The sequence below is a fragment of the Oncorhynchus kisutch genome, linkage group LG11, assembly GCF_002021735.2.
Source record: "Oncorhynchus kisutch isolate 150728-3 linkage group LG11, Okis_V2, whole genome shotgun sequence".
In the NCBI taxonomy this organism is placed as follows: domain Eukaryota; kingdom Metazoa; phylum Chordata; class Actinopteri; order Salmoniformes; family Salmonidae; genus Oncorhynchus; species Oncorhynchus kisutch.
This window is the reverse complement of record NC_034184.2, coordinates 64931906-64944072: the sequence shown is the minus strand read 5'-3', so window position 1 is coordinate 64944072 and position 12167 is coordinate 64931906. Positions and strand designations below refer to the sequence as shown.

The 12167-nt window shown below is 43.2% G+C and overlaps 1 protein-coding gene across 1 annotated transcript in view; it reads right to left on the bottom strand.

Annotated features, from left to right (window-relative positions):
• Positions 1-1363: 1363 nt before the first annotated feature.
• Positions 1364-12167, bottom strand: part of apbb1ip (amyloid beta (A4) precursor protein-binding, family B, member 1 interacting protein) — a 29866-nt gene continuing 19062 nt past the window's right edge. Inside the window, exons 6-13 of the mRNA XM_020494620.2 lie at positions 11481-11640; positions 7279-7400; positions 6416-6490; positions 6142-6285; positions 5420-5530; positions 3055-3153; positions 2810-2933; positions 1364-2615 (exon numbers count right to left, since the gene is read on the bottom strand). Coding sequence (XP_020350209.1) covers positions 1921-2615; positions 2810-2933; positions 3055-3153; positions 5420-5530; positions 6142-6285; positions 6416-6490; positions 7279-7400; positions 11481-11640 — 1530 coding nt within the window. The 3' untranslated portion in view covers positions 1364-1920. The remainder of the gene's footprint in view (positions 2616-2809; positions 2934-3054; positions 3154-5419; positions 5531-6141; positions 6286-6415; positions 6491-7278; positions 7401-11480; positions 11641-12167) is intronic.

Here is a 12167-nt window from a genome sequence, read left to right as displayed (position 1 = left end):
TTCAGGAGTATTATGGCTTGGGGGTAGAAGATATTTAGAAGCCTTTTGGACCTAGACTTGGCACTCCGGTACCGCTTGCCATGCGGTAGCAGAGAGAACATTCTATGACTATGGTGACTAGAGTCTTTGACAATTCATAGGGCTTTCCTCTGACACCGCCTGGTATAGAGGTCCTGGATGGCAGAAAGCTTGGCCCCAGTGATGTACTGGGCTGTACGCACTACCCTCTGTAGTGCCTTGCAGTCGGAGGCCGAGCAGTTGCCATGCCAGGCAGTGATGCAACCGATCAGGATGCTTTTGTTGGTGTAGATGTAGAACTTTTTGAGGATCTGAGGACCCATCCAAATCTTTTCAGTCTCCTGAGGGGGAATAGGCGTTGTCGTGCCCTCTTCACGACTGTCTTGGTGTGTTTGGGCCATGATAGTTTGACGTTGATGTGGACACCAAGGAACTTGAAGCTCTCAACCTGCTCCATTACAGCCTCATCGATGAGAATGGGGGAGTGCTCGGTCCTCCTTTTCCTATTGTCCATTCTCCCGAGGCGGGGTATGCAGCACAACCCCAATGGTGGGCCCAGGGGTTAAAGGTCAGCTGTTCCTCCTGAGTGACGCTTCTGCCTCAATATGACGGGACTCATCATAACATAATATTTTAGGTGTGTTCAGGATCACAAAAAAATTCTTCAACACCAGTTTCAACATTGTTCAGCATCTTTTGACTGCAGTTCACATCTACATAGCCATCACGGTGGAATGAATCTGCAACAATACAGTTAGTTCAGTACTTGCATGTATACATGTTCAAGCAACTGTTGGATGACCATGAACATAACCCTGTTTGCTGACCTCATGTAATTCAAGATGAGAAAGAAAAGGGAACAATCAGATGCTGTTTTGGAAACACTGTGACGTCGTAATAAATGTGTGACGTCGTAATAAATGTGTAATGAATTAAATGAAATGTCCTTTTGAATACAGAAACGTGCAATGAGCTAATTTATCCTTTCATGCTTTCGAAATGCTTTTGAAACACAAGAACAGTAATACTCTCCAGCCTAGAGAACAGTATCTCCCTTAAATGTTGTCCGGAATCTCAACTATACAGTGTGGAGTATTGGTTGGGGATTATGCATAAGGGGATCTAACACTGGTTCATTATGAAAGATGAAATGCAACCGAGAGGTTGAGGCTGCATGTTACATATGTCACAATACAGCCAGCTAATGGCAGCAGGTGCACTCTCCTTTTTAAAGGAGACAACGTTTATCATTCCCTCCAATCGTTCAAAGAAAGTCTCTTAGAGTAGGTTTTGTTACCCACACAATCTGTACGGATGTTAGGTTTCAAGAAATGAGGACAGAATATTAATTTGCAGTTCTGTATAATATATTTATTCAGACAAGTGAAGATTGGAAACACGTCTGTTCTCGGAGTAAAATGATCTTATTGAGAAATGTGTATTTATACATGCAGAACTAGTTACAGTATGTACAATGCATAAAGTCATTGGATCAACTGCAACAAACTTTGTCAAGATCAACTCCAACTGGTTGCCGACTCCTGCCAGATTTCCCTTGTCGGCCAACGGATTCGAACCGGCAAAACACTTACTGGCCGGCTTCTCTAACCTTGAGCTTCCTTCTGCCCCTCAGTTGGTGATTAACATGAATATTTTTCAATCTTGCAAGTGACCCCACTTTACACAGTAGTCTAATAAATCTCTTTGATGTAAAAGCCTCTCCGTTTCACAAACAAATAACTTCCCAACTAATTTATCACTTATAGTTCAGTAAACATAAAGTAGTTGCTGTTCTTAAATCAGATCTGTAATACTCTTTGCTTTAAAAGTCTGTATCAACTACTATCACCGGTGGTTGATTTTCCTGAATGCAAGGGATGAGTGTGTGCCCCAATCCCCTGTTTACTGATTGCCACGTTTCTTAGCCATAGCCTTGGCTAGTTCTGACATGAAGTCCCCGCCCCCGGGCGCTGCTAGCGGTGGTGTAGTCCTCTTGGGTGGAGGGGGGCCTGTTCTCCTCACCGACGGGATCGATTGTAACCCTGCCGAGGCAGATGGGGGCGGAGGTGGAGGCGGGGGTGCTCCAGCCCCTATATTGGACTGGCGAGGCGGAGGTGCTGGTAAGGAATCCCTGTTGGTCACAGGGCAGAAGGCAGGATCAGGTGGTGGAGGTGGTAGGGGGAAACCTGGGTCCGGTGGTGGTGGTAGGAAGCTGACTGGAGGTGGAGGGGGTAACGACCCGGCACCTGGACCGAATCCAAGAGTTGGAGGTGGGGGAGGAAGGAAGTCTGGAGGTGACTCAGAGCTGTCGTCTTGGGAGAGAGATGGAGGTGGTGGAGGGAGGTTGGCCATGGATGTCGGTGATGGAGGGAAGCTGGTGGGCAGACTGGGCAGTTGTCGTGGGACAGAGGTTGCTGGTGGGCTTTTCTTGGTAGCCAGGGGCGGTGGTAGTGGGGGCAGCACTGGGTCAGGGGGTGGCGGGGGTAGGATCTGTGTAGGTAACAGGGGTGGTGGTGGAGGCGGTGCATTGCCAACCTTGGCCACAGGTTCTGCAGGGGGCTGGGGAGCATGTCCGTTGGCCTGACCAGAAGCTTTGGCTGGGAGAAGAGCAGAGAGAAACAGACAAGCGATAAATAACATCTTTCATCTTATCAATACAGTCATTAATTCAAGTTTGATTTGAAGGGTTCTTGACTTTGTACACCCAGTATAGTAAAACAACGATGATCTATCCATTGATAACCTTTTTGCTCACAGCTAATCTCTACCAGCAGAAAGGGTGTTTACTAACCTTTCGTGGTGGGGGAAGGTGTTGACGGAATGGACGTTGTACCAGCAGTGCGGTTGGTCCATGCAGTGGTGATTGCAGCCTTCTTCATCGAAGTTTTGTAGTTTTCGTACAGAGACTTCCCATACTGAGAGGGACAAACACCAACCGTTACAATACACGCAAGACCACCAAACATTGTCTGTCTAACACGTCACCGTTTATGTTAATGCCTTAGATATACGGGCTGTTGAGCTGTCTGCGTTCACCTTTGCGATGCGTATCCCCGTCACCCAGAGATTCATGGTCCAGGCGTCATCACAGCACAGATACTTAATATACTGAGACTCTTTCTGGATCTGGGGGTGCTGAAGTTAGGGATGGGGATGGAGAGAAAGGACACATCTTTAGGGTAGCGAATCAGTGGGACAAAACGATTGCGTCACCTCCAACGCAGATTTTTTGTATCACTACCCTGTATGAGCTTCCAATGTTTTTTTGTTTTGTTTTTGGGGGGGGGGGTGATTCCAGCCATATGATCTCTAAAGTCCTCTAATGTAGATTGCATAAAAATATCAGATATCCACATTAGCAGAATTAAGGGTTACAGACTGATGACAGTGGTGAGATTTAAGATAGTGAACTCCATATTGAATGCGTCACTGAAAAGCTGTTGAAGCTCCCCTTGCCGTTGTTCAAACACAGCAGTTAGTATGAGATCATTGTCTATCTGAGAGAAAAGGTCTTGACTTTGCTTTGGGCCATTACCACACACTGATTGGTATGATTCAGTGTTTTCCACTGTGAAGCGGAATGTGCCTGGTAGTGCCACTAGGGGTCACAGTCTGTTTAAAATTGTGGGCCAGTGCATTTTGTTTTGGTCTTTGCTTTGGTCTCTCAGTGTTGTAAAGCTCACCACTGGGCAGATGTAACCACTACTGTCTGGGTAATATACTGTGATTGAAACTTTGGAGTGTTGAACCCAGTAAACATTGGTTGTGTCACACTATAGTAAGATAATAGAACTGTCCAGCTTGTAGTCCCAAAAAACGAAAACGAGTTAGCATGTTCTACCTCTGGTTCCTGTGTTTACCACAGTCCTTATTTTTAGCGTTTATCGAAAAACCCTTCAAAAAACGCATTCATTTCCCCATCAGCTTTGGCCAACTAGCCATGGTGGAGTTATTCTCCACTAGTGCCTACAGAAAGATGCCATTACTATTGCTCTCTGTAACATCTGAATCCAAATGCCTAGCTCCGTTTCACTCCTTCAGGATTGCATTGATGAGCATTGATAACCCAATGCAGAGCTAGATATTAGAGACCTTTGCTAAACTTGCCCAGGGTTCCAACCTGTCTGCTGCATTGACTGAGATCATCTTCCTTCAGTCTCACTTCTTCAACCCTCTGGCCTTGGGGGGATATATCTCAGTGAAATGTAATTCTGTCTCCTTCCCTCTCTAAGCTCTTTGGCTTTGATTCCCAACACCTCCTAGACCTAGAGAATAATGGTTGTTGCTGATTCAAGTGTTTCCAAGAGGAGGGATGAAAAGAAAGAACAGTTTCAGATCCTTAAAAGACTATAACCACAAACCCATCCAATTCTCGTTTTTTCAAATCAGTCAGGAACTTGTGTTCTGAGAAGAAGTGCGGATCTTATTGAAAGATACAATGTGAAACCGAGCCAACTGAAGTGAGCCCACTATATTGCCTCCAAGTAAAGGGTTTTCACCAAGACAAACACTCTGTTATGACTAACGTGTTACAAACCAAATAACAATTTTTTTGGCGACATTTACAGTGTTCCTCATGCCATTCATTTGATCTAACTCACTTGTAAATGCAATGGCCTGTAAAAAGGGGGGACTTTTCACTTCCTGAAAGTAATGAACTGTCACTACATATTGAAGTTCTCAATTCCAGCGAGGCAGCTGTTGGGTTGACCACAGTACCCGTCTGTAGAGTGACATAAAAATATACCCGAGTTATTTACAATTATAATAAACGAAACCCTCACTGTGTGCTTATTTAATATGTACATACATAGTACTTACACTTGCAGCATATGAGATACTGTACCTTTCCAAATAAAGCCATTCAATATTTAGACTATTACAGTAGCTCATAGTGGAAGAGTTAAGCTCGGTTTAATGGAGCAATCTGCAGTTCAAACAATAACAAAGAGGACACCCAGCTCCTGTTAATAGTAAAACGCCTGTGGGATGGGGCTGGGGAAAATGTAACCACTCTCAAATTCATAGACAGAGCTCTGGATGCAAGGACTGACCATTGATCCCAAAATTATAGTCTTAACCATTTTTTTGAGACGATACAGTGTTTTGTTTAGAATTACAATGTTTACAAACAAAGGAGTGAAAACAAGCTCATATTCTGCGTTCCGATGGGGTACGACAGTTGAACGAAGCTAATGAGGCATCGATCAAGAATCAATGGGCATACATGATTCATTTAAAAGTCAATACATGTACGTAGCAATTGAAGATAATATTGGGGAAGAGAAGCACTCGTGTAGTTTCTCTCTTTATCTACCTTGCACTAACTGTGACTCTTAAGCTGTGAGACTAAAATGGGGGTGTCCTTCCAAAAAAAAAGTGCTTTCAACTGTTCACTCACCTTCAGAACAAAACAGAAATCTGTTGGGGCCTTGTATTTGTTTTTGAACTCTTTGCCATAGTACACATTTACATTGTCGAACTGGACGAAACACACCAGGTCACGAGATGTCTGTGGGGGGGGGGAAAAGGTAGTCAAACTTGAATCTTGAATGACAGTATTGTGTTCGAACAGTAAAGCCCAACTTCAAAATAACGTGATCACTTAATCAATGCCTTGCAACAAGAGCCAGTAGCCACTGTAGCCTTACAGTAGCACCTAAAATGTAAGGATGTCATGTACGAATGGCATGTGTATGAATAACTGTTGCCACAAGATGAAAGATGTAAGTGAATATCGGTAGCCAGTGAGGTGCAAATACTCCAGTTGTATATTTAGAGCGGCTTGAAGAGAATAAGATGTTGATACAGCAAAAACTATTACGCACTATAACTTTGTAGTCCAAGAGTAAAGAACCTCCCAGCCGTTTCATTAAGGTCTCAGTTGACATTGAGATTTTCAGACTTCTTTTTTTCTCTTACCTTTTTTGTTGTTGCGGGTTCAAAGGGTTACTTCTGATCACATAGCAACTGTGTATGTATGTTGGGTTAGCTGGGAGTGTACAGTGTTCTGTTCCCACTAAACTGAGGCTGACTAGGCCATATATTCAGTGGATGTGTTTTCTTTATCTGGGTTGTAGCCCAAGATGTCCCTTTTTGACCTCTGAACTTTGATCTGCTGACCTTGCTCTTCCCTTTGGGTACATAATAAATTCCAGAGGCCCGCAGCAGGAAGAGGCGCTGTTTCCACGACTTCTTGCCATCCTCCCTGAGATAGAGCACCCCCTCTAAGTCAGGCACGATGATGGAGGTCCCACAGAAGTTCTCCTGTGTGGGGAGGAGGCAGGAAGGGAGCAAGAAGTCACAGAAGGGTCACATCATTGGAAACTGCCACTCAACATGAAGTCTCACATCTTTTCAATGGTCTAGTCTATGTGGTGGTGTTTGTGTTATTTACCTCCACGAGTAACTCCTTGTCTCTGTCTTTCATGTCTTTGATAGTTTTCTTGTCCTTCTTCCACAGATAAAAGTTCTGTCGTGAGAAAAATATTAGCGTTACCATGCCTGTTAAAATATACATTTTACAACAACAACAAAATCACGCATGGTACTTCAACCTTTATCTTAACTAATGTGAAGAGTTTAGATAGCAATTGTAGCCATGCTATTCAAGAGGGATTTAAGTGAAATTATATTTTCTTATATTCACAAGGATTTACACAGTAATCATGTTTCCACGGAAGAATAAAAGCACTTAATAATTGTAAGAATACACAATGTAGTATTTTGGAAATGAGACAGTCCCTCACACATTTTTCCATACACTTCAGGCCTGCATATGATACGACAGCCTCTCACTGCCAACAGCCAAAACGCATTAATGCATTACAAAGGGCTCTGTTGGAACAATAAACATTGTTTCAACATTATTAAATTGCCATGTCATTCACTGGCGGACATTTTGTTTGATGCATCAATGTGAAGATGACATAAAGGGGTCTGTCTGTTTTGAAAGGATATCTCATGATTGAGCAAACACTTGAAAGTAACCAGGGTTGAAGTAATGGAGAGATTGATTTGCAAAAACAGAGAGGCCAAGAAAAATGGTCTGGTAAGTATTGAGCTGCCGGGATATCATGACCAGACCACCTCACTCTATTTGAAATCGGGGCAGTCGGCAAAACCTTTTTCAATTCTTCTTACGGAACAGGCATTTCTGATGATAAATATGCAGGATGTGTATTTGTTCTATGTTTACTCAGCACAAATTATACCCTTAGAAAGGGATTGCAGTTTGAAAAAGCAAGGTGAAAAACTCACCTGAGGGTTTTTGAAGACTTCGTATTTGTCTGGTCTCTCTTGGAAGAGAACTTTGTTTTCACTGTCCCTTGTCCATGCAGACAGTGGGTCTACTAGGTTTTCATGATCTTCAAAACCCCTTTCTGTCAATACAAAGGCACACAGCTCACACAATAACCTGTTATTCATCTATTATAATGTGTTATTATGTTAGTCCTTAGAAAATAATATATCAGGGGTCAGTCAAATAATGATAAGATGGAGCCTTTGGCCTACCAACATGTCCTCCTTTTTACATTTACTTATGTTGTCTGAGATTATTGATAGTTTGATCAATATCATTATTACAACACCTTTTTTTTCACAGAAAAATATGCTGTAGAATATAATGGTGACCCTAACCCTGATAAAACGTCACACACAGCTATGAAAATGTACATTCTTCACTGCACACATTCATTTAGTTTTGTAAGGTACTGTTATTTTTCTAAACAATTCTAGCATATCACCAAATATAGTTTACAAGACGAATGTATCCAGCACATGGACACACATGGTTTGAAGTAGATTTCACGAACATTCAATTCTCCATTTTACAGTTCTACGCAGAATGGTATTGCGCTTAAAATGGGCCCAATAAAAGACAAGTCAGTCATTTGCTTACAGATTTAAAGTGGCATTACAACACATTAAGAGAACTATTAAGAGAACGTTCTGCTTCTTCCCACCACGTTGCCCACCCACACTCTGGTGTTTCATCATCATGTCTGGGAGTTTCACTGTGGTTTCACCATGTTTCTCAATGACAGGCTACTAGTACTAATTAAAACAGAGACAGGCTTTAAGCATTAGCCAATCGCTTTCAGGGCTGTAGTCTGTGGCCAGGCCTATTACTGCCATTAAATTGCTGGTGAGGGTGTGAGACTTTGCTCCTAAAGGAGTCCCATAGGGGGTGGTTACTAGTTAAAATCCCATTGAACGACATTACTGTATCATCGTGGTATGTTGCAGTGCAGGATGCTGTGTATGGTGAACACATGGAAGTCTCACGGAAATAAAAAATATTATTTATTTAACCAGGTAGGCCAGTTGAGAACACCTTTATTTAACCAGGTAGGCCAGTTGAGAACAAGCTCTCATTTACAACTGCGACCTGGCCAAGATAAAGCAAAGCAGTGCGACACAAACAACAACACAGAGTTACACATGGAATAAACAAACATACAGTCAATAATACAATAGAGAAAGTCTATGCACGGTGTGTGCAAATGAGGTAGGATGAGGAGGGTGAGGGATTAAATAGGCCATAGTGGCGAAATGATTACAGTATGGCAAATTAAACACTGGGGTGATAAGTGTGTAGAAGATGAGTGTGCAAGTAGTGGTACTGGGGTGCAAATTAGCAAAATAAATAACAATATGGTGATGAGGTAGTTGGATGGGCTATTTACAGATTGGCTATGTACAGGTGCAGTGATCTGTGAACTGCTCTGACAGCGTTTGGTTAAAGTTGGTGAGGGAGACATGAGTCTCCAGCTTCAGTGATTTTTGCAGTTCGTTCCAGTCATTGGCAGCAGAGAACTGGAAGGAAAGGCGGTCGAAGGATGAATTGGCTTTGTGGGTGACCAGTGAAATATACATACGGGTGGGTGCTGCTATGGTGACCAGTGAGCTGAGATAAGGCGGGGCTTTACCAAGCAACAACTTATAGATGACCTGGAGCCAGTGGGTTTAGCGATAGATATGAAGCGAGGGCCAGACAATGAGAGCATACAGGTCGCAGTGGTGGGTAGTATATGGGGCTTTGGTGACAAAACGGATGGCACTGTGATAGACTGCATCCAATTTGCTGAGTAGAGTGTTGGAGGCTATTTTGTAAATGACATCGCCGAAGTCAAGGATCGGTAGGATAGTCAGTTTTACTAGGGTATGTTTGGCAGCATGAGTGAAGGATGCTTTGTTTTGCGAAATAGGAAGCCGATTCTACATTTAATTTTGGATTGGAGATGCTTAATGTGAGTCTGGAAGGAGAGTTTACAGTCTAACCAGACACCTAGGTATTTGTAATTTTCCACATATTCTAAATCAGAACCGTCCAGAGTAGTGATGCTGGACGGGTGGGTAGGTGTTGAAGAGCATGCATTTAGTTTTGCTTGCATTTAAGAGCAGTTGGAGGCCACGGAGAGTTGTATGGCATTGAAGCTCGTCTGGAGGTTAGTTAACACAGTGTCCAAAGAAGGGCCAGAGGTATACAGAATGGCGTTGTCTGCGTAGAGGTGGATCAGAGAATCACCAGCAGCAAGAGCGACATCATTGATGTATACAGAGAAAAGAGTCGGCCCAAGGTTGAACCCTGTGGCACCCCCATAGAGACTGCCAGAAGTCTGGACAACAGGCCCTCTGATTTGACACACTGAACTCTTTCAGAGAAGTAGTTGGTGAACCAGGCAAGGCAGTCATTTGAGAAACCAAGGCTGTTGAGTCTGCCGATAAGAATGTGGTGATTGACAAAGTCGAAAGCCTTGGCCAGGTTGATGAATACAGCTGCACAGTATTGTCTCTTATTGATGGCGGCTATGATATCGTTTAGGACCTTGAGCGTGGCTGAGGTGCACCTGTGACCAGCTCGGAAACCAGATTGCATAGCGGAGAAGATAAGGTGGGATTTGAAATGGTCGTTGATCTATTTGTTAACTTGGCTTTCGAAGACCTTAGAAAGGCAGGGTAGGATAGATATAGGTCTGTAGCAGTTTGGGTCTAGAGTGTCTCCCCCTTTGAAGAGGGGGATGACCGCGGCAGCTTTCCAATCTTTGGGGATCTCAGACGATACGAAAGAGATGTTGAACAAGCTAGTAATAGGGATTGCAACCATTTCGGCGATAATTTTAGGAAGAGAGGGTCCAGATTGTCTTGCCCTGCTGATTTGTACAGGTCCAGATTTTGCAGCTCTTTCAGAACATCAGCTATCTGATTAAGTAAATGGCACTTTAAGAGGGTAGACTTCAGCTTTAATTTTACAATGCCAACAGAGGTAAGCTATGAGTGTACATTTGACAATTTTCCAGAACATTTGCACCATGTAACATGTACAGTAAAACATTATGTTCACAAGGACATTTTAGGACGCAGATCAAAATCTATTTAATTTCCAATCGATCAGATATGTTTTGAGGTTTTTTAGAAGCAGACGTACTGTATGCCTTGAAACAAAAATAAGTTTTGTTGCGAGTGAAGCGTATCTGTGTCATAGACAGGAATGTAGCATTGAGCATAGAGTCATATCAGCAGTACTTCTGGTTTGTTCAAGAGTAACAGATAAACACCCTGTCATGGAATATAGTCTTAAGAGCTACCAGTCCAAAATGTCATGTGGGTGAGGTGGCCGACATTGGTCTTCAAATAGCCCTCATGACAAAAAATAAACCAAGTGTTGACCAATGGGAAGTTCCTTTTTCCACTCATTTCCATTGGGGTTTAGAATACATGCAAATGCACCACTGTACTCAAATTGCACTAACAGGAATTCAAAGATTATCATGAAGTCAAGTTGTGATCCGCCGTTATAGAATATGGGCAATGATTTGAAGGTTTGTCTTGACTCTCCATAAACTGACTGCAATTAGAGGAATGAGCTTAGTGTTATAGGAAACCAGAAAGGATTACAGATGATCAGAAATGTATTACATCAGGTAAATCATGATTTGCATGTTTTTCTCCAGAGCAAACCAAAGATGGTAATGAGCTGACTGAACAAACATGTTGCCTATAAAGTCCAACAGTTGCTGAGGGAGAGAGATGGAGGATTGAGGTCATGAGGACTATATTTCCGCAAAACAGGGAGGATGACTGACCATGCCCAATGCAGGAAATGAAACTCACCTGCCGTGTGTGTGTGTGTGTGTGTGTGTGTGTGTGTGTGTGTGTGTGTGTGTGTGTGTGTGTGTGTGTGTGTGTGTGTGTGTGTGTGTGTGTGTGTGTGTGTGTGTGTGTGTGTGTGTGTGTGGTGGGTTACATCAACGCCTCATTGTGTGCTCACCACAGCAAGGCTGTCATCGTGCCAATGAAAACAAAGTCCATCATCTGGACCTGAATAAAATCCCACCTGGTATATCACCCTCTGTATGTGTGGTATAGAGTGAGCGCATTGAATCCACAGAACAGTATATATTGTGTGTGCGTGCCTGCGTGGGTCTGTGTGTGTTTGGCGAGAGGATCAGGCTCACCAAGCTGCAGCTCGGGGTTGGTCTCTGACAGGCTCCAGTCCACGTTGCAGTCACAGTGGGTCTTCTCAAACAGGTTGTCCAGAACATCCCTCACTGTCTGTCTCTCATCCACCATCAGTGTCTTGGAGCTACCGTCATGCATCACCACTTTCACCACCAGCTGCATAGAGATACGAGACATTTACAGAGATGAGCATTTAAATGTTGGCGGCATTGGAAAGTATGTATTGTGTACTAAATCCGAGTAATACTTGTAATGACAGTAGGACACTGTTCAGGTTGTCGTTTCATGGTTTATTTATGTGTTACAGAACGAGATGTGAGCTTTTCATGAATCATGACTCACGACACCTGGTGTGTCCTATTCATGACAGCTCATAACAAATGACTTCTCACTTGCATGATAAAGCTGTAGAGTACATTGGTAATGTATGGATAAAACAGTTGATAGCTTCATATTCCTCTCCATATAGCTTCATAATTCTTTCATGAATGCAGAGCTCATTCCATGAGTCATTTCATAGGCTTTAATGTATATGACAGCTTTATAGCCCAGAGTGTGTTTCCAGTATGATGTTGATGAGAAAACAGTACAGGTGTGTGTGTGTGGGGGGGGGGGGTCCTCAAAGAGCTAGCCGCTACAGCTAGCATTGGCGCTTGCTGAGCAGTTTCAGGGGAGCATTGAAT